General features: G+C 30.6%; 1 protein-coding gene across 1 annotated transcript in view; it reads right to left on the bottom strand.

Annotated features, from left to right (window-relative positions):
* LOC134710710 (claspin-like) overlaps positions 1–27,973 on the bottom strand; it is a 34,632-nt gene that overhangs the window by 5,806 nt on the left and 853 nt on the right. Inside the window, exons 2-24 of the mRNA XM_063571101.1 lie at positions 25,953–26,052; positions 20,683–20,735; positions 18,134–18,188; positions 17,501–17,598; positions 16,807–16,855; positions 16,318–16,379; positions 15,930–15,972; positions 15,021–15,058; positions 14,379–14,451; positions 13,555–13,652; positions 12,311–12,401; positions 11,788–11,905; positions 10,368–11,063; positions 8,504–8,613; positions 7,793–8,046; positions 7,274–7,430; positions 5,493–5,666; positions 4,937–5,034; positions 3,543–3,664; positions 2,824–2,960; positions 2,258–2,381; positions 1,557–1,674; positions 573–679 (exon numbers count right to left, since the gene is read on the bottom strand). Of these exons, the coding sequence (XP_063427171.1) occupies positions 573–679; positions 1,557–1,674; positions 2,258–2,381; positions 2,824–2,960; positions 3,543–3,664; positions 4,937–5,034; positions 5,493–5,666; positions 7,274–7,430; positions 7,793–8,046; positions 8,504–8,613; positions 10,368–11,063; positions 11,788–11,905; positions 12,311–12,401; positions 13,555–13,652; positions 14,379–14,451; positions 15,021–15,058; positions 15,930–15,972; positions 16,318–16,379; positions 16,807–16,855; positions 17,501–17,598; positions 18,134–18,188; positions 20,683–20,735; positions 25,953–26,052 (2,975 nt within the window). The remainder of the gene's footprint in view (positions 1–572; positions 680–1,556; positions 1,675–2,257; positions 2,382–2,823; positions 2,961–3,542; positions 3,665–4,936; positions 5,035–5,492; positions 5,667–7,273; positions 7,431–7,792; positions 8,047–8,503; positions 8,614–10,367; positions 11,064–11,787; positions 11,906–12,310; positions 12,402–13,554; positions 13,653–14,378; positions 14,452–15,020; positions 15,059–15,929; positions 15,973–16,317; positions 16,380–16,806; positions 16,856–17,500; positions 17,599–18,133; positions 18,189–20,682; positions 20,736–25,952; positions 26,053–27,973) is intronic.

The raw sequence follows: 27,973 nt of genomic DNA, 5'->3' as shown, positions 1-27,973 counted from the left end.
TCCTGAGAAAAATGCGACGAAAAATATTCATGGGACGGACGGACAGACTGACAGAAGGACAGACAGGTAAAATAGTATACCCCCCCTTTTTTTTAAAGCGGGGGTATATAAAGCGGGTGTATAATTATATAATTTCTTATCTTTGTTCCTTTTGGCAAAAATGGTATCTATAAATAGATATTTTGGTAATCATTTAAGATGAGTACTGTGGATTTATTTATTTTCCTGGGTACAGACTTTCATGGTTTAAGGAAAACTTTTACATTCTTGGATATTTAATATCACGGTTTTTGTTAAAGTCTATATACATTCCTTTTGAAAATTTGTGATTCATAGAACATTTAAATCTGTTGTTTCCCTGTACCCATGAAATCCACAAAAATTGGTACCCAAGGAATATTAATGAATCTGCAGTATATTGTTCAAAATATGCATGTATTGTCAGTCAGTCAACTTAAACAAGCTATTAAAAGTCCCAACACTAAATATTGGTAGTTTTCATTTCTATTTTGAATGCAAATACATGTCAGTTCCTTTAAGTCAGAGGTTTATAGTATGTTAAATATATTTACCCTGTCTTTCCAGAAACCAATCCTTGAAATGGACGAACATTTTCCTCTGAATGAACTGAATTAGTATCGTTGTCTTCATTATCAGGTTCATCGTCGCTGAAGGTTTTCTAAAATTTAAAATAACTGGACATTTAGTAAAATATAATTTTATGTGTACAGTATGTTAAATCTAATTGTATTACTATTACAATTTTTCAGCCCAAGAATTTGAAAAATCAAAACATGTGATCAAATTGAAAGGGATTTAAGAATAATAAATGAAGGGAGGCAACTCAGAAATTTCAAACCTATGGATAGACAGACAGGATAGAGATATCATACCTTCAACAACTATACTGATTATAATGAACTTGATAGTGCCTTTTTAGTTATTGGTTTGAATTTTTACCTGGCAGTCACATTAAAATAAAATAATATATTGTAATTTTGAATTCAATTTTAAAATGTCGGCATCAGAATTTACATGCATTTAAAGTTTCAAGTTTCTGTGCCCTCAACAGATAGTAAACTTTAAAGTTTTAACCTGTGAATGCTCTTATTTTACATCATCACATGACTGTACAATGAACTGTAATATCTTGGTCACAACAATAATCTGGTATATGTATTCAAAAGTTATAACAAAATGAACATTTTTTGCACTTGTCCCAAGTCAGCCTTTGTAAATCTTGTATGATTTTTAATTTTAGTTTCTTTTGTATATTTCTTAATTTAATAGACGTCCATTACCCTGAACTAGTACACATTTTTGTTTAGGGGCCAGCTCAAGCACGCCTCAGGGTGTGAGATATTCTAGCTGTATTAAAGACCCATTGGTTGCCTTCAGCTGTTTTCTGCTCTTTGGTCGGGTTGTCTTTTTGACACATTCCCCATATACATTCACAATTTTAAATGTATCAAGTTTCAAACTGATGTGATCATATATTCAAGAACTCATACAAAGACCTTATTTCTTGTTTAGATTTAACCCAAGTTTAGATTTACCTTTTCTGTCTCATTAAACTCCTCTTCAGTATCACTAACCATATGTAGTGATGAATTGCTGTCCTCGTCAAAGTCGGCTTTACGTTTGATCCTAGATCTCTTCTGTGTGGCTTGTGTACTAAATAATGAAAAGAGCACTGACTCACTGGGATCTTTTCTTATAAATACTACTAATGCACATATTTGCATGCTAATAATATCTGGGTTTTTATAAAACACTGGAGATTAGGCCCAATAACATATGCATACTAGTTTTGGCAATAATTAAAACAGTCTAAATTAGAACACCCTTTTTGTATCCTGTATTTTTTGAAAATGTAATAATTTATCTTGCCGCAAATTAAAACAGTTAATTAACATTTGTATTAATAAATTTGAAAAATTCAAACTTTAAGGATACAAAAGAAAACAAATTACAGCTTTTTTTGGATATAGCTTTCTTTCAAATAATAAAATTTAATCTGTGGTAGTTAAAGTGCAACCATTCTTTTTCAAAATATTTCCTCAATTTGTATCATTGATTACTATTGGTTAACTTATAAATTTTGCTACATAAAACACAATTTTCAGAGCAGAACCATAAATTATAATTATTAATACCATAATGATATTTGTACCATTAAAATTAAATTTAAGCATGTTCATAACTTTACTCTCTATCATTGAATGCAATTTTAAATATTAATGACAACGATCCTTACTTTGAGGCAAATTTCCCAGAACATAATCCCAATAATTCATCCATGTTTCCCTGTGTACTGTCAGGGGCTGCCTGTGAGTTCATTCCAAACAAATTCTTGCATGATGGTGTTCTTTTATCGTCATCTGTAATTGAAGGTTTAAATCTAACATGAATAAATCCTTATAGAAAGGAAAGAAGCCATCAAGGACGATTGATTAATTGATTTGCAGTTTAATGCCACTTTCAACACTAATGTGCTATTTCATTGCTGTCAGCAGTAGTGCCCAGAGAAAACCGTTGACCTTCTGTAGAAAAACTGACAAATACTACATGCAGGATCCCAACTTGCTATGTGTTGACAGGCAATTGATACAGTAGTTCGGACTACTTAGGCCCCTTTATTAAAGAAGACACTGTAAAACATACCAAAACTGGGAAGCACTCTGAAATAATGCAGTGATCAAAAGGTGAATCCAAAAACTTAATCAATAATGTTCTAGTATTTCATGCCAAAGGAAAGGAAATTTTGCATGCAAATATTCTGAACAAAATCTTATCAAATACCATAGGGAAATTAAAACTCACCTCCAAATCGTCCAGAACATAGACCCAGCAATTCATCCATGTCCCCAGTATCTTCTTGGCTCTGTATTAAGTTTTTAAAGTTTGGTGAATCTGATCTTGATTGCTGTGGTTTTTTGTCAGATCCAAATTTCAAAAATCTAAAACAAAAAGGTAGTCTTATATAATAGTTGGCAATAACAAAAATCCTTAAAATTTGAAAAATCTCTTCAAACCAATTTCCTGAAATACAGTGGTTTTCGGAAGTAACTATAACTAGCTGATCTGGTTGATAAATTAATAGAAGTTGTTCAACATGGGTTATTTTTGATATACAGGATAAGTATACACAACTCTCCACAAGAGACCAAATGACACAGAAATTAACAACTATAGGTCAACGTATAGCTTTCAATAATGAGCAAAACCCAATACCACATAGTCAGCAAAAAAGGCCCTAAATGACAAATGTTAAACAACTCAAAAGAGAAAAACTAACAGTATAATTTTTGTACCAAATAATGATTGAAAAACAAATATGTAACAAAGCAATAAACAACAACCACTAAATGACTTGTTCCTGACTTAGGACAGGCACAAATAAAATGAGACAGGGTTAAACTAGTTTAATACTCTTTATATAAATATAAAAAGATGTGGTATGATTGCCAATAAGACAACTCTCCACCAGAGACCAGATGACGTCAAAGTTAGCTATTTAAGCGTCCTTCATTCAGTCTTACCCATCAGCATCCAGCATTTGTGATTCCTCTATGTAAAAGTTATTTCCCTGGGTAGCACTGTTCTTTCCATATAGATCCTGAGATTCTTCTATTGGCAATGATAGACTTTTCTTTAATGGCTGCTGTTTAAAATAAATATTATACTACATTATATTGTCGAATAAAATATATTATAAAATGTTTCCAAATGCTTACATTTAAAAATTGATACAGGATACACAATAAGAATAACCAAATACCGTGGATTCATTATTATTTGTTGGATACCAATTTTCTTGGATTTCGTGGGAACAGTTGAACCACAAAATTAAATGTTAAACGAATGACAAATTTTCTTATGGCTTGTATGCAGCCTAACGGCAAAACCACAAAATCAAATATCCACGAACATGTAAGTTTTCCTCAATCCACGAATATTGGTACCCACGAAAATAAATGAATCCACAGTATGTCAGTTACTATTGTATGGATTGCTACCTAGTATTATGGAAACATCAGCAACGTCATATTTACATTGCTGGTAATGATAACTTCAAGGTAATTATATTTGAGGGAGGACTGACAGAGTCTAAGACAAGAATGTGTCCATAGTACACGGATGCCCCACTCACACTATCATTTTCTATGTTCAGTGGACCATGAAATTGGGGTCAAAACTTTAATTTGGAATCAAAATTGGAAAGATCATATCATGGGGAACATGTGTACTAAGTTTCAAGTTGATTGGACTTCAACTATAGTAGGTGGGGCATAAAAACTGACTAGACCATTCCATATCTCAGATTAAGGACACAAAATGATATCATTTTATCCAGATAGTATTAAATGATAAGCTTGTCACAGGTTTGCTTATTATCATATTTGAATTAAATAACTCTAGTAGATATCAAGCAATATCTAATTCTGGCCTCCTATGAAACTTATAAATAGCACTGTTTCTAGACTTTGATGTATTTGTTTACAATGATTATTGATCTTTGGTTTAATGGAATACAGTAATATACATGTACCTTCATTTTAAAGAACAAATTTAAGATAAATTTCTCGAAAGGTACATCTAAACATTTATAGACAACCTAGTTTTTTAAGAAGCATGGAAATACATATGTTGTGCTGTCAATAAAAGCACAAAAACTAAAGAGAAAGAAATACTGTGGATTGATTTATTTTCGTGGGTATAAATTTTTGTGAAATGCTGAAAACTTGCATATTCGTGGATATTTGATTTCGTGGTTTTGCCAATCTCGGTATACAAGGCCTATTGAAAATATGTTATTTGTTGAACATTTGAATTCGTGGTTCACCTTTTCCCACGAAAATTGGTATCCAATGAATATTAATGAATCCACAGTAACACTGAATCACCCAAACAAAATGTTAAATCCATATTATACCTGGGTATTGTCCAATCCTGATAAATGTTTGGAAAATGGGGTAAACGGTTCCTCTTCCATAGATTCATTACATTTTTGTTCTTTGTTACTTTCTTTATCTGTAAAACAATAATAGTAAGTAAAAGATTAACAATATTGATGCAAAATAGTGTCCATAGTACAAGGATGCCCCACTCGCACTATCATTTTCTATGTTCAGTTGACTGTGAAATTGGGGTCAAAAGTCTAATTTGGCATTTAAATTAGAAAAATCAAACCATAGGGAACATGTGTACTATGTTTCAAGTTGATTGGACTTCATCTTCATCAAAACTACCTTGACCAAAAACTTTAACCTGAAGCGGGACAGACAGACAGACAGACAGACATGGTTTTTCTCTCTTTAGAATTGACTTTTTTCAGTTTGTCAAATATAATTAAACTCTGTGTTTATGAATTTTATTGTATTGATAACTTCCACCAAAATAGTAATGATAACAATTTTATTATCACATAAATGTATTATGCTGTCAATTAAATAGACCATCTAAAATTACTATTTCAAGTCACAACTCACTATGATCACTGTTAATATCTGCCGACTGATGACTGTCCTCAACATTAGTTGCTGCCGACTGATGACTGTCCTCAACATTAGTTGCTGCCGACTGTTTGCTTTCTTCATCATCACTAATATGTAGAACTCTTGGTTTCTTTTTCAGAGAAGATGGCTTCTTTGATTTTATTATATCTAAAATGGAAATTCCTTTAATGATAATATTATATTTCTTTATTATAATGTATTATGGTTGCTTACTTATATCTTTTTACTTTTTCATTTAATGAATCTCTCTCTATTTTCCAAGTTTGGTTACCAGATGTGCAGGGGGTTGTTGGTTTGATCCCAGACAGGAAAAACAATATTAAATACTAGGAAATAGATAATTGCTGCATCTCTGCTTTCTTATATAATGTTAATTAATGTATGTTATAACAATGATAATTGTAATGATTTCATGGTTCTGATCCTACCTGGAATTAAATGTATATGATTTTTATAGAATGAATATAATAACATCTGTCTGAACTTTTTTAATGTTTCATTGTCGAGCCTTCGACTTTAGTCCAAAAAGCGAGACTAAGCGAGACTACATTTCGTCGTCGGCGGCGTCACAAATATTCACTCTGTGGTTAAAGTTTTTGAAATTTTAATAACTTTCTTAAACTAAACTGGATTTCTACCAAACTTTGACAGAAGCTTGTTTATGATCATAAGATAGTATCCAGAAGTAAATTTTGTAAAATAAAATTCCATTTTTTCCATATTTTACTATAAATGGACTTAGTTTTTTCTGCGGGGAAACAAAACATTCACTCTGTGGTTAAAGTTTTTAGAATTTTAATAACTTTAACGAACTATCCTTGGTTTGTACCAAACTTGGACAGAAGCTATTTTATGATCATCAGATAATATCCAGAAGTAAATTTTGTAAAAAAAAATTCCATTTTTTCCGTATTTTACTTACAAATGGACTTAGTTTTTTCTGCGGGGAAACATAACATTAACTCTGTGGTTAAAGTTTTAAAAATTTTAATAACTTTCTTAAACTATCCTGGGTTTGTACCAAACTTGGACAGAAGCTTGTTTATGATCATAAGATAGTATCCAGAAGTAAATTTTGTAAATAAATAAATCCATTTTTTCCATATTTTACTTTTAAATGGACTTAGTTTTTCTGCGGGGAACCATTACATTCACTCTGTGGTTAAAGTTTTTAAAATTTTAATAACTTTCTTAAACTATCCTGGGTTTGTACCAAACTTGGACAGAAGCTTATTTATAGTTAAAGCTTATTTATATTAAAGTTTGTAAAAAGATTACTGCTTTTTTACTGTAATTTACTTTTAAATGGACTTAGATTTTTTACAATCATAAAATAGTAACAAGAGGAATATTTTTATTGATTTTTTTCCTCATTATTGTTGAGCCTGCGATTTACAGCAAAAATAGGCGAGACACTGGGTTCCGCAGAACCCTTACAAATTTTTTTAGTTTATAAATCATGATGTATTGTTTTATGTATACATGTTATGCTGCCTATCAAGGGCCCTTGATTGGAATAATAAATATTCTTATTCTTATTTTATATAACATATGTCCTGTAATTTTGAATTTCAGCAGTAAACATTTTTTAAGATTGATTGACATCTTGTTAATGTTCTGTAATGTTGATCCACAATGTTGCAAAATGAAAGTCAAAACTCTGGGTAATTACTGACATATGAATTAATTTATCCAAATCCTTAAAATATTACACTTTTTTTTATAAATATAACACAAAGTTTATAAAAATATACCATCGTCATCATCACTATTTTCATCTTTTCCATTTTCATCTTCATTCTCTTCATCTCCCTCATTGCCATCGTCATCACTGTCAGACATATGTAGTCTGAATGCAGACTCATCATCACCATCATCTACCTCAGCCTCATCATCACAGAAGGGGTTTTCCTGTAAAAACAAGGTGCTTATATATAATTACAGTTTTACACAATTTAATAATTATTATAGAAAACAAGGGGTCAAAGTCTCAAATGGCCAGATTGCAATGTTTGTAACTAATCAATATAGACTGTTTACAACAGGTTTTGGACTTCAACCAACCTCTCAAAAAGGTCATTAGTCAATACCCTCCTTGTAAAATTATAACTGACGCCAAATATTCAATACAAACGTTTAACTCTGGGAGATGATGTACATGTTACTGATTCAAATGTTTCCAAAACCAACACATGCTCATGAAAATATTCAAAACATATAAATTTTGAAACAAACAGCTAATATGCCCTTTAGGCAAACCTCATGAAAATTACCTCTTTTTTGTCCTCTTCCTCTCCCTCATATTCTTCCTCCTCTCCAAATTGCTCATCGAACTGATCATCCTCTACATCTGTATCAGACTGATCAGTCATTTCCTCGTCATCGTCCAACACTTTGTCTTCTCCATCATCTGCATAACCTTCCTCATTGTCAAGGTCAAATATCTCCTGTCTTTGTTTTCTATGTTCTTCTCTCTTTACCTTCATTTTTTGCTGTAATTTCTCTTTCAATGCTACTAGTTTTGCTCCTGCAAATATGAAATTTAATACACAAAGTTAATATTTTGAATTTGTTTTCATACAAATTGTCAATAAGATACTACCAGTAGTTTTGCTTAATCTGTATTCTGTGGTATTATTTAGTTGCCAAAACAGAGTTTTGGAGTCTATGTTTTTGTTCTGTTTCTTCTTCTTAGCTGTGGTTAGATTTATGAGAGCTCAATCCTCCCCAAAATCTGGCACTGTGGTGTAACAGTATAACATAAGATCAAACTAAAAATCAATTGATACAGGCAAGTCCCTGCCCCCCGCCCCCCAAAAAAAAGTTGAACAGAGGACAAAGCACAGATGTAAGAGTAATAACAGTTCTCTGGTCTATTCTATAAAAATTATTTCAATCTCAGAAAATACCAGCTAACCTGGAGCATCAAACTGACTCATCGAATCTTCCTTCTCCTCAGCATGATAGACAAATGTGTTACTTACCTGGAGCATCAAACTGACTCATGGAATCCTCTTTCTCTTCAACATGATAGACAAATTTGTCCAGTTTTAATACTTCTTTGTTAGCTTCTGTTTTCTCTTTATGTATGACACTGCAAAAAAAACAAGATCAAGTATTTAGTTTATTCATTCAAATAAGGCAATAATTTATTCCACTCATATTTTGGTGATTCCCATTTTTTTCAAGGTGGTACCAAATGCTTCGACTAAAATTAGTGCAGCACACTTAATTTTTATAAAGGAGTAGGTCCGGTAGAGCGATTTTGGCCTCAATTTTCAAGTTCATCTGACGAAATATTTTAGACACTTTTTAAACACTCAAGTGTCTATTTTAATTGATTTAATTAGTTTTTGTGAAAGATTTTAACTGATTACGTCATTAAAAACGCTCCGATTCAAGCTTAAGGGGGCTCCTGGGTATAAATGAATTTTTTTTTCTAATATAGGATTTCGTTATATTTTTTCATAAACGAACTTTATCATATACTTAAAAGAAAAATGAAATAAAAAAATGGGGTCACCGTTCATTTAAGCTAAAAATCTGCCTCTGGAAGAAGCATACATTTGAGTTAATTTATGTCCTTTTTTTCTGTTGAACTAATAGGGGAAAAAGAGGAAATATCAAAATATCAAAATAAAAAAATATAAGAAATCGCTTAAATTTTACAATTATTTAGTTTATGTACAGCTTATTTGAAAACAATAATAAAAAATATAGGTCACCGATGAGTTAAAAAAGATATTTCAAATTTAAGGCCAAAAAATGACATTTTTGCACCAAAGGAAGATAATTTGGAGCTTTTGCAATTTTTAAAGTCATCTGGGGCCAAACCAAATCATTTTTTTGGGTTGTTTTTTGTACCATATCATAAAGTAACAACTAATAGTGTAATAAATAAAATTTGTAATGAAAAAATAAAGGTTTAATTTTTTGCTAAAATTTTTGTACCCACGAGCCACCTTAAATATAAAAAATCTATCAAATTTGCCAAAAATCGTCACTTTTCAGATGTTTTTTGTCAAAAATGAAATTGGCCACATCCGTGTTCATCCTCAACCTTTATATATATTATGTATTATCGTCAACTACAACTTGCATTTCAATATTATGAATGAACACGAATGCAGCCACTTTAATTTTAGACAGAAACCGTCTAAAATTTAACTAAAATGCTAATTTTATGAAGATTTCAGTAATTTAGCATGACTTTATAATGCTAGTTCCCAATATATGTGCATTGTATAGTCAAAAACTGCCCACATTTATGTAGCAGAATCATTCTACCTTCTAATAAATAGCTTCATGATTACATTATCACAATTTTGTAAAACTGCTTTATTTTGGGACCAAAAAGGGGTCTTGCTGAACCTTCTCCTTTTGACAAATTATTTACTTAGACCCATTGAAAAAATACAACAATTTGAAAAAACTTGATCCAATCACTTCATGGAAAAAAATGCATTGGATATATAGCAGTATAAAAACACTAGTTTTGATCATTGGGGAGCTTAATAATTCCTTAACAGTAGAAAGTGTTTAAAACGATTTTTAGTAAAGTTATATCCCAGTAGAGTTGTGACCCTCCGTCACATTTTTTGTAATAGGACTATGATACATTCAACAACGTTCATCATTTTGATTTGCACTGTGGAGTCAAAATTCCTTATCAATAATTCTATAATTTTAATAATTCTTACAAATAAAGCACCAGTATATTTTTCTCTTTGAACATCTACTTAATTGCTCAGTGGTGTAAAATAAATACTAATGAACATTAAATAAAAACTTTGCTACATAGACCAGAAAATAATGTTTAATGATAAACATTTCATGAATTAAATTTACCTTAGTTCCACATCTTTTTGTACATGCTTGTGTTTTTTCTTTCCATGTGCCAAAAATCTGTCCATCAGTTTGTTAACACCAGGATTTTTAGGTTGTACATTATTCACTTCTAAATCAAAAATGTCTTCTGGACCTAAACTTAGTTTAGGAAGAGAGGGCAGTTCTGCTAATATTGCTAATTTCTTATTCAAAGGTTTTGTGGGGGACTTTTTAGTGTTATCATCTACAGTGTCTGAGCATACATTCTCTTTATTTTCACTTTCCATTTTATCACATTCAGTATTTTCCTGACACACAGAATCACTGGACGGTTTACTTTCACTTTCATTTCTATTACAATCTGTGTTATTTATAGTAGTTGTACAAGTTATAGCACTTTCACTCTGTTCTACTGAATTGTCCACATCCATTTTATCACTAATCACATGATCAGTAATATCTGGTAGACTGTCACAATCATCATCTTTTTGATTGGTCGTTGATTCTGCACTTCCTGTTAGATTTTGAGACAGTTTTTCCTCTCCATCAGGCTTTTCATTTTTATCATCAAGTCTGTCTAAAGAATCAGCAACTTTCACATTACTATCTACTGGTTTATCCAACAAAATCACATTATCATCTTTATGAACAGTTATATCCTCTTTTTTGGATGAAAGTTTAGCCTTATTCAATATTTCTTCAACTGCTTTGGCCTTCCTGCAAAATGAATTACAAATAGTTTGGTTTTTTTTTAAATATTTTTAAATGCATACAAGTTAAATCAAAAGGTACATTTTTTCACTTAGTTAGATCTGAAAGAAATTAAAGAGTTGACAAGTCATACATATCTCTATAGATGAATTCTATCTCTATTTGACATAAGCTAATGTATGTAGCTAATTCTAGACATTGCTGTTCAGGATTTAATATTGTATGTTCTTTTTTTTGTTGGATAAACGATGGCTTTATAATGATACAAATTTTTCTAATCTGTTTGAACTCCATCAGACCACAACATTGAAAGTTCCTAGGTTGATCCAAAAAAATGTGTTCTGTATGTACATTGAACATTTTACTCTGATTTAAGGTGGTACCTAACACTAACTAATTTTCATAAAATTTTGACGAAGTATTTACTTTGACCCTTTGACAAAAATATAAGAATTTCAATAAATTTAAACCAACTGTTTTATCAGAAAAATTACACTGGTTATATAGAAGTTTGACAAACATCTTTTTTTATCATTGAGAAGCTTAATATTCCCTTATGAACACAACGTCATTAAAACATTCTGCTAATTTTACAGAGTTATCTCCCTGCAGTGTTAGGTACCACATTAAGACATCAAAATAAGTATCTTCAATAATAAAAGGGAGCAACAATACAATTTAGTATATGTTAATCATGTCACGCCTGATAAACCCTAATAAGTACACATACAATGAGTCCCTGGTCCCTCGTAAATTCTTATATTGTTGTTGCTTATTAGAAGCTCTTGCTAGAAAGTCTTGTAAACGCTTAGGTTCAGGTTGATGGTAAGGTATATTTACTCTGGATTCTGAAAAGAAATCATACATTTAATTTGGATTTTTTTTTTAATTTTAATTAAAATGAAACCAAATTCAATACCTAAGGCTCAAAGGAGTTAGCAAACTTAACCTAATTTTTATGGATGATATCTAACATTGGAGATCTAGAATTACAATTTTTGTCTGTTTCTCCAAATTGGCTTATTTTTTCATGATAATAATAACAGTCATCTAGGTGGAATATAGCTTCATAGAGGAAATGAAGTAATAACTGTTGTTGGTTTTTAAAAATCTAAAATGTAACATACATAGCAAACATTTTGATTAACCAAATTGTAAATTAACCTATCGGTTGAAGAGATATGTTATAAAATATTGAACTGAGCTACAAAAGCTATATATAAATATTTAATCAACTTTCACAAATAATTTACCTCTGATAAGTCTTTGAGTTTCACTGTGTAGTTTTAACTTGTCTTCCTGCTCAACCTTTTTCTTTGACATTGTTGCCTTTTTGGAAGCTCCCTGTTCAAAATATATAAATATTGATATTTATAAATAAATACTTGATCAATTACACAACATTCTTGCTAAGAGGTCCTATACAATTCTTGGCACTATTTTAAGTTCTAACCCAGCAAAGTATACTACATGTACTATGCAAGTTTAGATAGCAAACAAACATTGCACACAGAGACAATAACTAGAAACTAGGCCTAAATTAATATATTGTTTGTTTCCCCAATCCTGACCCTGCGAAGCCAGGTGTGGGTAGGTAGGTAGGGAAATAATTTTATTTTTTCCAAAAAGCTAGAACAATATTGGTTGATCCAGCAAGCCTGAAAACTGGAAATGAAAAAATAATATTTGACTTAGTTTTGACAATAAAATTATATGAGTAGGACCATTTTTGCAGGGTCGGTCGGGATTGGGGAAACAAACAATATTTTATTTAAGGCCTTATTGTCAACAAAAACAACCTTTTTGCTCTGTGCCCTCCAACAACTGATACTTCATGAAATTTGTAAGAAAATAAAAATCCCAAAAGTTATGAGAATGATATTTTTTTTTTTAAAGTTCAATACTTTATATACCATTAACACTATTTAATTGAATGCCTATATTATTATGATCTTACAGTTGCTAAATAGAAACACTATTTAACTGAATGCCTATATTATTATGATCTTACAGTTGCTAAATAGAAACACTATTTAATTGTATGCCTATATTATTATCATCTTACAGTAGCTAAATAGTAACACTATTTACTTGAATGCCTATATTATTATGATCTTACAGTAACTAAATAATAACACTATTTAATTGAATGCCTATATTATCATCATCTTACAGTAGCTATATAGTAACACTATTTAATTGAATGCCTATATTATCATCATCTTACAGTAGCTAAATAGTAACACTATTTAATTGAATGCCTATATTATCATCATCTTACAGTAGCTAAATAGTAACACTATTTAATTGAATGCCTATATTATTATCATCTTACAGTAGCTACAAGAAATTACAAGTAATCTACATAGCTATGGTTTCAATAATTCAGAAAATTATAATCAAGGTTAGAAGAAAGATTTTTAGCCCAAAAAAGTTGTTATGCAGTTCTATATAGATGATTAGGTTGATTTTAAAATCATAACAGTAAACAACCTACCATTTTAAGCTTCTTTAATAATTTGGGGTCCATTGCTGTTTCATCAAAACCTTCATCATCCCCTCCTTCATTATTACTGTCAGAGGCTGTGTCTTCACCTACAAGCATATAATATTTAAAAATTTAATCATAATTCATTGAATGATGATCATTTTTTGTGTATCAAATAAAAAATTCAAGTAAAGGCTTTTTTATCTCCTAAAATACATTTCCAAACAAAACACTTATTCTAAATAAGGCCGTTAGTTTTCTCGTTTGAATTGTGTTACATTGTCTTATCAGGGGCCTTTTATAGCTGACTATATGCTCATTGTTGATGGCCAGACGGTGACCTATAATTGTTAATGTTTGTGTCATTTTGGTCTTTTGTGGATAGTTGTCTCATTGGCAATCATACCACATCTTCTTTTTTATAATTATTCTATCCATTAGATATAAATCAATCCATTCATATTATTGGCAAAGTTCATAGCTTCAATTAATATTGCACACATATTTGACCAAAAGTAAATATAATCACACAGTGTCAGTCATCAAAGTTTAACAAACTTTAAATAATAAAAGTTTTTATATTTATATTTGTACTCCATACATTAAGGGCGGTTCCAGAAAATACTATGTCCCCCCCAGGGAAGGCAATTTTTTAAAATATTATGTGGGTGGTTGTATTTGAAATACCAAAATGCAAAGGGAGTGCTGTTCTAATTAAATTTTATTTCTGTGGGTGGTGGGGGGTTAAACAAAAAGTGGGGGGGACATAGTATTTTCTGGAACAGCCCTAATAGACTTGTTATACCCTATCCTATTTTGTATAATTATCTCACCACTGTTCCTAGCTGCACTGTTGCTATCTTCCTCTGCATCAAACAGATCACTATTACCAAATATAGATTTTGTCTACAATTGAATTAATATAAAAACATTATCATTTCAAAATTTCAAAATAAAAACTAATTTTTCAAGTTAAAGGAACTAACTTCTTCAAAAAGTACATGAAATTATAGTCTTTGGTAGAGGTTCATAACATTTTAATTACGTATGTATATATTAGTTTTGACTGAAAAAACGAATCCCAGTATCCAGACCAGTAACATTTTCCTGATAAAAGTCCTTGTAGCCATATATATATATTTAAAGAAATTAAAAGTGTGAACTGATTTCATGATTGCAAGTCAATTTTTTAGTGCGAGACCAAGAACGAATCCCTATGATCATAAATAAAACTAGCGTGGATTTAACATCTGTACAGAAGGTTTGTGCGGGGCCTATTGCATTATGAAATATTGACAATAAAAATAGTGAAAGAAGACACACACCTTCATATCCAGATATATGGTATGGTATGTCTCACATTGTTTTTCTTGATAAAACCAAATTGTTTTTTGTTTTATTTATTTCAGTCTCTGTGAATGCACTTCATGAATGATCTCTTCATGAATTATTTTTTTGTGAACGAGTTATCTTACCTTCATAACTGCAGGACTGTCACCAGTTTCTTTTTTATCTGTAATTATACATATCATAAATTCAATACTAATAATAAAATAAGAAATGTTTGTGCTTTGAAAGCACTTATTTTCTAACATGTTTGATTGCTATAAATCCTAAGCTAACAGAATCATTGTTGGGATTGTCTTTTCACAGTTTTTGATTGAAAAAAAATGCCAATGTTAACTGTATGAAAAATCTAGAGAGAATGATTTCCCTCCAAATTTTCAATGGCCCACATCTCGAGAAAAAAAAACAAAAAACAGACCATTCATATTTTTCTGTTTTTATTAGTTTCTTTCTTTTTTTTTTTTTTTTTACATACTTTCAATTTATGACCGTCTTTTAAAAAGCTTGTTATTTTGAAATAGAGTAGCGAACATCTTTAATAATGCATTTTGATTTATAATATCAAAGTAGTTCTCTTAATTCTTTGTTTGTAATTTATTTGACCTATTAGATATGGCAATATAATGACTCATATTATGCAATGATATTACTAACATTCATTGTGGGATAATTTATAAAAAAAAAAGAATGTGTCAATAGTACACTGATGCCCCATCCGCACTAGCACTTTCTAGGTATAGTGGACTGTGAAAATGGGGTAAAATCTCTAATTTGGCATTTAAATAAGAAATATCATATCATATCGTAAGGAACATGTGTACTAAGTTTCAAGTTGATTGGACTTCCAACCTCATCAAAAACTACCTCAACTAAAATCTTTAATCTGGAGAGGGACAGAAGGACAAATGAACTGACCACAGACCAGTAAACATAATGCCCATCAAAGGGGCATGAAAACTCTTTTCACATTTTTTTCACTTAGCAACTATAAATATCTAAAAGAATTGTCTAGTTAAACTCAAATGAAACTAAATTACCTGCATCTTCTTCACTATCTGAATCTATACTTGTCTTTACAATCTACAACAGAAATCAAATAGTATTCAGTTTCAACAAGTTTAAAATTTACAAAATAAATCTGAATCTTAATTTTCCCATGTCATTTTTACATGTTTTTATGTACATCAGAATTTCATTATCTACCATTAAACCCAATTTCACCTCAATTCTATTTAAAAAACTTTTGGATTTGCATGGGTTTAATTTTTTAAACTCATGAATTTCTTACATAATGTATCAATAAGATGAAAGTGTTCAGTGAAACAATACGGATTCTTAAATTAAAATCACAATTGAAAAAAAAGTTATGTGGTAATTCTTAATTGTGTAAAAAGTAAATGTAATTGTAGGTTCTTTTTTTTTTACCTTTTTCCTTTTCTTTATGGTTGACAACAAAGGTTCATGATCATCTTCATCACTAGTGGAATCTGTTGAAGATACAAAAATTTTTATAATTAATATTTCTTTATGAAACAAAATTTAAAAAGCCTTACACATGATTAAGGATCGCAATGTTTGAAATGTTGTAGTCCAAAACACTCAGGACACTAAAACCTTTATAAAACCAGATAAAAAGGTAAAAAAAAATAATTATACATTGTAAAGTATATACAGTGATTTGGTTATTAATCACTCTTGGTGTTGATATTACGAAGTGAATGAAGGTGATTGTGTGGGAAGTCCATTTTAATCTGACACCAGCACTGAAGATTCTCCACTTATTTTTTCATCTATCAGTAGAATTTACAGTTTTCTTTAATGTAAAAATGCTTTTCACCATAATGCTTTAATACTTATACAGTTTTTGTCCTTTTAATTTATTTCTTTCTATTTATTATATAAGTTATATCAAACCATCAGTATGTTCTGAACCTGATTCATCATTCATTACAGCATCTGCTGTCTGAAAAAAAAAAAAATTGTTTTAACAATTCAAGTGAGTTCTAAAAGCTACTGTAAAAGTTTAACCAGTGCATCATATCCTGATCTTATAAGCAATCAATTCTAAGGGGTATGTATAAAAAATCTTTAATAAAATCATAAATATTTTTTAGAAATTAGGAATGGTTTTATTTGACTTTTTTTTAACACCACTTTTTAGCACCGCTATTGGGCTATTTTATGACGGCCAGTTTCCAGGTGAAGGAAGCCAGAGTGCCATGAGAAAACCACCAACCTCAGATAGGAAGACTGACAATCCAAGTCAATGAAGATTGAAGTCAAGTGCACATTCAGATCAGGGTTTCGAACTCGCTACCGCAGGATTCGACTGGCTAGTGATTACAGTTATTTACTTATCCCAAACTGCCATTGAGTCTTATGGCTTGAAAATTTCTCCCATCTTTAAAACGATGTGAACAATTTTTTTGGGGGATTCACAAATTTACATTAAAAAAAGTCTTGGAAATAATAATATACTTCATTGAAATAATCAACAGTTTTAAAACGAAAGTAACAATTACTTTTTTTTATTTTAATATAAATTAATTTTGGACGCTACCCATCTTCTGCTTGGCTATTTTCTATAGGAACAATATGGAAGTAAAACAGCATTTATGAACAACCAAAAATTGATGATGAACAATTTCTGTTCACCTACCTTCAAAGTAGTTGTTGGTACCACTTCTGTATGTTCAAGTCCCTCCTCTGAAAAAGATATCCATGTTTTATTACTCTGATAGATCATAATAAAAATTCTATGCACTGTTTTAACAATATTTTCTAAGGACTTTTTAACGTCTTTATTATAAATCAGTCATAAAATTTCTGCTTTGTTAAAATTTTGTTGCTAAAAGGAAGATCTTAATATTTTGTTACAAAAAGCTTTAAAACACTACAAAAACTATATCAAAAAAAAATTAAAATACATTTCAGTTTATTTCTTGCATCACTCTTTAAACCTGTCTTTTGTTATTACCCCTTCTATATTACAGCTAATTTCCTAATGCATGTAAAGCAAAACTTTGGTTGGCTTGCTTGCTGTGTTTGTATAATTGTTTATGCAAGCTTTGTAAATAAGATTGACATCTTTAAACAATATATATAGGCATAGTTTAACCTGTATATACAATATTTGAATTTAATTGTGTGTTATCCTAATGTTTGTACAATATAAAAACTATGCAAGCAAGCTAAATAAAGTCTTGCTCTACATGCTTTATGAAATTAGCTGTAAACTAACCTGTGTTTGACTGTTTACTGTCTTCATCATCATCGTCATCATCAAATATAGCTTTCTAATAATAAAATTATAAATTTGCTTGTAACATGATAACTAGTCATAAATAATGAATCTTCGTGTGCTTTTTTGCATTTAAAACTTATTAAAGTATTAATAAGGCCTAAATTAAAATATTGTTTGTTTGCCATTCTCCTACCCAGATTTTTTTATGTGGGTAGGTAGGTAGGTAAATTATTTTATTTTTTTCTGGAAAAAACTTTTGGATGTTTATATAATAGTATGAATGTTGGGAGCCTCGTACATCTTTTATCTCTGCATATGCATGCATTTATGTGTCACTTGCTATAACCTTCACCTCTAATATATTCTTTTATATGTGAATATCTGCTCTTTTTTTCTCTATTGTGTTCTGCTAGATTTATTCACTGCTATTATATATGCACCTTTTAATCCTTAATCACCCTCTGTAGTGTGCTTTCTGGCTTAGTAATACAACTGCATGGTGAGTGCTTTGTGTATTTAATGCATATGGATCATTAACCAGTCACTCTCAGCACCAGAGAAACTGGGGGTTCCAGTTAGTATAATTGCACATTAAATATTGAATAACTTTTTATTAACATTGTAGAAAAACATTAACATTTATACAAGTATTCTTAAGGACCATTCCATTAAAATTCGTGTACTTTGATCAGAATATATCGGTTTTAAAATTAAATGTCCCTTTTCTATGGCAGTATCAACTTCTTCACTAATTTCTGTGGTTCCTATCACATAGTCAATGACGTCATCCCATGTCTGTTTTACTGATGATTTGATTATTTTGTTTTTTATAATTGTTTTTGAGTAAGTGCCATTTCTTTCCTCCACACTGGCACATAATGCAATTTCCATGCCTCGATTTCCGTGTCGTGTTGTTCTATTTGTAAGTTAATAATAAACTTGTATACCCCCGAAACATTTCAATGCACCTTTGTGTACCGGAAATCAAAACCGCATGTAACCCTAAAACTGGTCCTCCTCGACTGACTACTACATTTTGAGCAAAGCGTAAATACGAGCGGTATCCAGTTTATGTAACCCGGAAATCAGCACTCGATTCTAAACCGAAACCGCTACCGGCAAAATTCCGGAATAAAAAAAAAATGTTTTCAAAAACGGCAATAAAATTATTTGGATCGCGGCGATTTTTTTGGGTCGATCGGCTGACAGCAAACAAACAATATTTTAATTTAGGCCTAATCTGATGCACAAATATTTTGTTTACCCTAAAATTTATTGCACAGGAAAACCTGTAATATAGTTTTGGAATATACACATAATATTGACTTGTTCTTAGTCCACAGGGAGATTGTAAAAGCATACATCTAATTTCAATAGATTCTTCAATTATGAAAATCTCTCATCAATCTGGACACTTTTCTAATAAAACAAGCATTGGGATCACTTACATGATAAAGTCGTTATTGGCATCGTTAAGTGCAATATTTCACAGGTTTCTAATCTTATTTTCAAGTTGAACATGAAAATGAGGATTTTGTAACATGCAATGCCATCTGGGCTAGTGCCGTAGACAATTATACCGAACCAAATGAAAGTTTTCCACAGAGTCGTCTGCTCTTTACCAAGGTATTTAAACTTTTTCAAGTTTACCTGTCCCATTGAATCAATACAATAGCTATTGTTCTCTGTGTAGTTTATTCACTTGGACATTTAAATTTCTTCTAGGAGAAATCTATCACTCATTGATTAATTTGCCTGACCAAAAAAATATCTTCTCTGTTGATTGAAATACATGTATAATCCACATAAACTGCATGTGATACAGTATTTATTCAATATCAATAATATATATTAAATCTGTTCAATATAAGCACTGATTTAATTATAAAAAGTTTATTTCTGATTTTTTTTAAGTACTGCATGCATTTATGTTTCAAAGAATCTGCATGTTTTTCATGGTTCTTCAGTTATAAAGAATACATTTATGAAGACCTTTATTGAAACATTTTCATTTTAAGTTTTTATTTGTGAACAGACTAAAAAATAGCAAATTTTAATAGGTAAAATGTTGAAATTTGATCAGAAATCAACTTTTAATTTTTAAATCAGTGTTTCTATCAAACAAATTGAAAATGTGTTATTGATTGAATAAATACAACATCATATGCAGTTTTATAATGACTTATTTGTACATATATTTCCAGCATTGTCAGTTCAATTTTTTGTTCAGGTAAATTAATCAATGAGTGATATATTTCTCCTAGAAGAAATTTAAAGGTCCCAGTGAATAAACTATACAGAGAACAATACCTGTTGTATCTGTTAGATGGGACAATAGAACTTACAAAAGTTTAAATCGACAGGTAACTTGCAGGTGAATCTGTGGAAAAGTATGATAGGCTTCGCAATAAAATATTAGAAAATTTGCTGAGAGTACATGAATGTTATGATTAGAAGACTCAAAGTGTGTTCTTTTCTAAAAATTCTGATAAATTTCTCACGACTTTTTATTTAATATATAATATTTATAATGTAACTGATGGTACCTTATTTTTTGGTTTCCTTGTCACGATTTCCTCTTCATCGTCATCATCATTACCTTAAAATACACACAAAAATTCTTCATTAAAAGCAGATTACAAAAAATCCTATCAGAGATTAAGTTGAGTTAAAAAAAATTGTATAGTAGAAAAAAACTTTACTTTGGTAATGTAGGTACAAGTATGTAAGACTTTACCATAATAAACATATTTCTATAAATAAGTAAGAATCATTTGCTCACATTTGTCAGTCATTTTGGTTGCCTGTCCCATAGTTTGATTGGTAAGAAATAACTTGTTCCTCTTTCAATAGGTAGTAAACAAAATCAAAATGCACATTGTAGCTAAATTTTTTTATGATTCCGTCTTTTATAGGTAAATTATACAGTATGAGTGTTTTACATATTGTTTAAGGCAGTGTAGTGTCTATTTGTTTACGTCCTTGTACTTCATTTCTAGAGGATAATTGTCTCATTGAAAATTATATCACATCTCTTAATTCTTGTAAACTAACTTTCATTGTTCCGTAAACATAATGTAAAAAAATGCTGTATTTATTTCTGGAATCATGTCTTTCATCTGAAAAGATCATCCATTTTGCATGCCTATTTGACATCATTTACCAGAAAGAAGGTGCACCTGTATCCCAGGGCTTCCAAAACGGTCATATATTCCAGTCATTTGTATAATGTCCGGTTAAAGTCTGGCTGGGCAAAGCATGAAACGGTCATCTTCTTTATTGTTATCAAGGCTGTTTCAGTCATTTTAACATAATTCACGATCTTTTTAACATAACCTTTTGTCTTTAACAACCACACATTTCCGGTCATAAAAGTGTCATGATGATAAATTACAATCAAAACAACTCTTCTTCAATACCTTCTAATTTTTAATCAAGGCTAATTAGTTTTTGGACAGCTGAAATCTACCTGTTCAGGTGACAGGTAAACTATTTTCAGTACCTGACATCGTGTAAATTGATCGGTCTATTCACAATTATTTTCTTACATTTCAGCCGTTTGTATCTAATTGATTTAGTCCAAAAGATTAAAATGATAAGAAATTAGTTTATCAACATGATTTGATTAAAAATTTAAAAAGGTTTTAAATGAAAAATCGTCAGTACTACTTTGAATGAACTAGAACATGTGTGCGCATGTGCACAGGTGGGAAATTTAATTATGCATCCTACATTTCTTCAAAAATGCTAAAATTACCATTGATACCTGTATCAAACGTTAATTTCAAGTATTTTAAGAAATAACGTCGAACCAGCTTCTTTACTCAGTCGTGCTTTGAAAACGTACACGGATTTTACGTATCCGTTTATGGTCCATGTTTTACCCTTGTCAAGTCAACATCCAGTTATAGTGATTTTAAAATTGAAAGTAAAGTTTTTGACAATGTCATTTTGCACAAATAAAGAGTCTAAGGCAGATATGAGCACGCTGATGTGCACACTTTGCAGTTTACATCCGAACATCAAATTTATATCAAAGTAAAGTTTAAACAGAGCTCCAGATAAGCTGCGTATTTGCGTTATCACGCAATACAAATATTAGAAAACCCAATGCAATTGTCCATTGCAGGGTTCAACAACCCAATTAATTCAACGGAAAACCCAATTATATGCCAAAACCATGAGTTCTCAACCCTTTTATTGACTACCGTTTGCGTTATTTACCCTTATCTGTTTAAAGTCGTCGCGTAAACTATTTTTATAATATTTATAATTGGAAATTTCCTCTCGTTCTAAAAATAGATCCCTGCATCAAGTACCTGAAATGGGTCCCTGTTTGAGTTTCCCCTTGGTCAATAGGTACACATGTTTTTGTAAACATTTCGATCTTCTCGGTGTTTATCTAATTAGCGTGTGTCATGTAGTCATATTTTTTTCGCATAGCTCGGTATTTATCATAACATGATACATTGAATTAAAACGAAAGTGAGTGTCCGGTAAAAATATTGAATAGAAGCATGTTTTTGGCTTCTTTTGAAAAGCTGAGGGAAAGTTATGATGATAACAAGACTCAGCCAGTGTTTTTAGAAAGCGTCCATCAAATGCACGGGCGTGTGTGCGTACCATAACGTTAACATTGCTAATAAACACGGGGTTTCATCAAAATCGAAATCAGTTGAAAAAAGTGAAAGGCCAAATCAATTACGAAATGATAAAGCATCAGAAACCAAAAGTTCTAAATAAAAATCAACTAAACCCAGATTTATGTAAATTGAATAAAACAAAAGCATTCAAGTGTAAGAGTTTATATACTATTTTTTATTCATTTTACGGTTAGAATTTATGAATATACAAACCATGCACACAGGCACTGGTCTCAGAATTTATTATATAAACTTTAAGGTATAAGACGAGTGCCTGTGAAAACACATTTTTGTGAGAAAAACAAAACTGGCAAAAGGTTTGAAACGGAACACAATTTAAACCTACAATTGCTCCTCAGTGAATAAACCAAATAAAACAGCTAGCAAATAACCCTCACCATAACTCTAAACCAAATAAAACAGTTAAAAAAAGAAAGAAACATATAGATGGGAAAAAAAGGGGTTGATATTGCCTAAATATTTCAATATTGTGTCGATGAAAAAACCCAATACATTAAGGAGCTCGGTGGTGAAAACCCAATTTGATATTAACCTGACGGGTGAATTGAAATTGATAATGCAATTAAAAAACTTCATCACCCAATTATATAAGAAAATGGTGGGTAAAAACCCCAATTTGTGAATTCTTATCTGGAGCTCTGCCGGCAAATAACTCATGTGTTTCTGTGAGAGAGAAAAAATCATTATCAATTTTTGGAATTAAAGGGAAAGATGATCCTTTTCTCGCTCTGGTGCATGTCAATTGTGAATATATACTTACGGTTACCAAATATATTTTCTTTATCATGATACTCACATCAACATTATCAAGAAGTACATGTACATCATAGGAAAAATGCACAGACTACAGATAAAATGTTTAAAACACCATATTTTGAGTGCATCTCCTGCCAAATCTGTACTAGATGAGTATAATTGATGTAAATAAGGTAATTTTTGGAAGAAAAACCCAAAATAAAAATACCTCCAATAATGTACTATAACCCCAAAATCAATTCTTATCTTCCTTTTGAGTTTTGTGTATGAACCTCCTGGTAAAATTTCATGGAATTCCATTTACTTAACTCAAGTTATTGTCTGAAACCAAATGTGTTTTTTTTAACATGCTTGTATTTCCCATTTCCATTCTCAATTTTTTTTTGCTATCATATAAGAACTTGAAAAGTAAGCTACATTATGTACATGTAACAAAAAAAATAAATGCAAGAAATGACATAAAACTGACTCTGAATTAAATAGTACATGTCAGATATTGATGTAGAACTCACAAACTGAAGATGATCAGAAATACAAATGTTTTTATTCGAGTCAGATTTTTTTTTACCGAAGCCCTTCAGCGCTATCATTTAAAATTATTTAGTCAAAATTTAACACTAGTATTAAGGTTTATCATAACAAATTGGCAAAAACAGTCTTATTATCACCTAAAAAATACTGTGTACAGACTGACATGTGCGGTTTGGGAAGTTTTTATGTTTTTAGATATATAAAAGTTAAATTTAATTTGCATATCTGAAAGATAAAATCATTTTTGGCAAAGATCTGGATTCAAAATATTTTTTTGTCCTATGCTTTTTTATTCATCAATTTGGGAATCAGAATATTTTTTTCAAGAAAAATAGCATTTTCCATCTGAACTTATAATTTTATTTTAGATATAAACAAAACGTTATTGTAGCCTTGGACATTCGTTCTGAACATGCATGAAATATTTGCCACTGAACGTTAAACCACCAACAACCAATCAATATCTAGGACATTATAAAGCTGGCATTTAAGGTAGCGCCTTCCTCATATTATATATACTCCATATGCAGGCGCTGCTGGAAAGTTGCTACAAAGAAATGGAAAATTCACAATTCGGAAGCTGAAATGATCTCTTTTGTCGTACGTTTTGCTGTCAACCCACCCTCATTGTCAATTAATAGATATAAATCAAGATATGAGGCAGATATAACTGCATCTGTTGTATATTGTATTTCAAGTTCAAAATAAATATATGTTGTAATGATCCTTTTTGTAAATACTTATAAACTTAACGTCAAACTGTGTTTTAAAAGCATCAGAAACCAAAAGTTCTAAATAAAAGACAACTAAACCCAGATTTATGTAAATTGAATAAAACAAAATCATTCAAGTATAATTAGAGTTTATATACTATTTTTATTCATTTTATGGTTAACTAATAAATACACATTACCATGCACACAGGCACTGGTTCAGAATTTATTATATGAAGGTATAAGATGAGTGCCTGTGAATACACATATCCGTTTTTGTGAGAAAATACAAAACTAGCAAAATGTTTGAAGCGGGACACAATTTAAACCTTCAACTGCTCCTCAGTGAATAAACCAAATAAAACAGCTAGCAAATAACCCTAACCATAACCCCAAACCAAATAAAACAGCTAAACAAAGAAAGAAACATATTTCAGATGGAAAACAATTGGGGTTGATATTGCTTAAATATTCAATATTGTGTCGATGAAAAAACCCAATTCATTAAAGAGGTTGGTGGTGAAAAACCAAATTTGATATTAACCTGAGGGGTGAATTGGAATTGATAATGCAATTAAAAAACTTTATCACCCAATTATTTAAGAAAATGGTGGGTAAAAACCCCAATTTGTGAATTCTTATCTGGAGCTCTGTTTAAAATCGTTTTTTAATCTAATGTCAATCATTGGAATGACCATCTGATTACCATAATTGCTTTTTGTGACTATGTCTTAAGGGATTAAAATTGGGATCAGATATAAAATGTCCAGCTGGCTCAAACCTGCTGTATCCCTGCTCTATCAAAGTTTGAAGCACTTTCAGAATAATCATTCTGCAGGGTTGTCTAGAAATAATTTATGTTTCGCAAGTATATAATCTTAATTCCCATACGACTGAAGGGAAGTTTAGTTTAAAATCAAGCATTTTCACCCATTTGTTCAAAATGTTTTGGAAGTGGCGATGCCTACATTTTGGTCATGTGGTAATTGAAGTCACATGACAGATTCAACTAACTACATGTACTGTGTCCCAGAACTGGCTTATCGCCAATGAAACAATAATCCATCCATGACCAAATGACATAGATGTCAGTCACTTCATTTGTACACACTCAAGTAAAGATACTATTAGTTGATACCACGTTGTTCTAACCTTGTTCATTAAATGGCTGACTATCCTCATCCATTCCTGAATCAGCTTTATCACTTTTGTCTTCCAGCTTCAATTCATCTGCATGAATGTTATCTGATTCCTACAATTATTAACCATACAATATCATACATACATTAGTACATTGTAGGTAATTAATGCCTTAAAATTCATCTTACTTTTGAAATGGCATTCACATTTTTTGAATTATAGCAGTGTCCTTATTTTTTAATCATCATTTGAACAATTATACATATTATTGAGGTATCGGGTCTATTCACCCTGGGACCTTTCTCCCTACTTCATGGTTACTTTAATGTTATTTTTTGCTCATAATATATGGACCATAATTTGGTATTCAGCCTTTGGTTTCTTTTTGTATCCTTTTTTATAAGTTCTAAAATTTTAACTTTTATTTTGTGGGTTGTGTTGGTGTTAGAATAGTATGAATGGAACAATTGAGTTTTTCGAGAAAAAATTAATACATTTTGATTCACCGTTTACGTGGCATGAAACCAAACAGGAAACCAATCTTCATTTTCTTTATTTTGCACAATATAATTCAAAAGGCATAAATAAACACTATTACTAGTGTTACTTGCTTCATATTAATATTTAAAATCTATTTTCAATGTTATATTAAAGTTTTTTTTAAACCTGACAGGAAACCATAAGAAACCGAAAGCATTTTTTTAGTTTTATTTTATTGCAAAATCTGCTTAAAATAATCTGAACAGTATACTTTTTCTTAAAATCCATCTTAAATGTAACAGTATTATAAAACTCCTAAATATGTGCTTGTTTTGAAAACAATTAGTACAATTTATTCAGAATTTTCCATATTTTCTCCATTGATACAGGATACCATAATCGTTGTATCTTGATGTTTAAGCAAAAAAAATGTATTTATATTTGGTTTTGATATTCCAGTTATATACAATTAATTCCAAATCATTGGCAATGTAACATTCTTTAAATCCAGTAAAGAAAAAAACTTTTAACTTGGAATTAAAATCTTTAAAATAGGCACAATGTGATACATGTACTTGTGACCTGTACACCATCTACATGGTTTCCACATTTTAACCTACTTTAGTGGGCTAAAATCAATAAAGTACTTCCTTTCAAGTCATGCATGGTAAAGGTTTACTTCTCCTTTGACAAGTTTATTGCGTTTCTGATAAGTGTTTGCAGAACTTGAATAAAAAATATTAATTAAAAACTGTGACAGGATTCCAACTTTGTACCTTCTAAGTGTAACGGTATATTAACATGTATTTGTTATTAAATTATATTTATTCACCTAAAATATCCTTTAATATTTACTGCTGAAGTTAAATCAATCCAACGAGCATTGGTACAATGATAAGAGACGTAATGTCGATTGATTTTTCCAAGGACTCTTCACGTCATTATCGGGAAACGAAGTGTGTTCTAACGTCTGTCAAATATGAAATCGATTTTGTCAAGTCATTGGGCATTTATTTTCACACAGGATCGTATGTAACATTATGCACATAGGAAAAATAACAGACCATCGGCGCAATCTCTTTGACAATTGTATTTTCCTCTTTTAAACAAGACGAAACAAGTCTACAGATTATGTTTGCTAACATCCCGTTGGAAACAAAAACAATGTTTAGACCTAGTATTTCGTACATCCGGCCGTAATGGCGTTATCACATGTTAGTCACGTGTTTCACGTATGACCGGAAATGGTTAGAACTTAAGGACAAAAACAATTTTAATAAATAACTGGACTTCTGTTTCGTGTGAAATGTAACGCATAACGACAACGTAATTTTCTTACTTAATTATTACGAAGATCAAAACAAGAATGTAAATCATCTCGGATTTACCTGTTTGAACATCTCGCGAGAGTTCATATTTGCATATTGTTTTTAAGAATTCTATTACAACAAAGCAGATTACATCATCTAAAAATTGCGTTACGAAATCGGACACAAAAATCACGCCTCTGCTCTTACATCTGCTACATAAATACTTATAGTTCTCGGCATTTT

This window comes from Mytilus trossulus, chromosome 3 (genome assembly GCF_036588685.1).
Source record: "Mytilus trossulus isolate FHL-02 chromosome 3, PNRI_Mtr1.1.1.hap1, whole genome shotgun sequence".
Taxonomy (NCBI): Eukaryota; Metazoa; Mollusca; class Bivalvia; order Mytilida; family Mytilidae; genus Mytilus; species Mytilus trossulus.
Note: the sequence above shows the minus strand (reverse complement) of the source record. Positions and strands in the feature narration are given on the sequence as shown.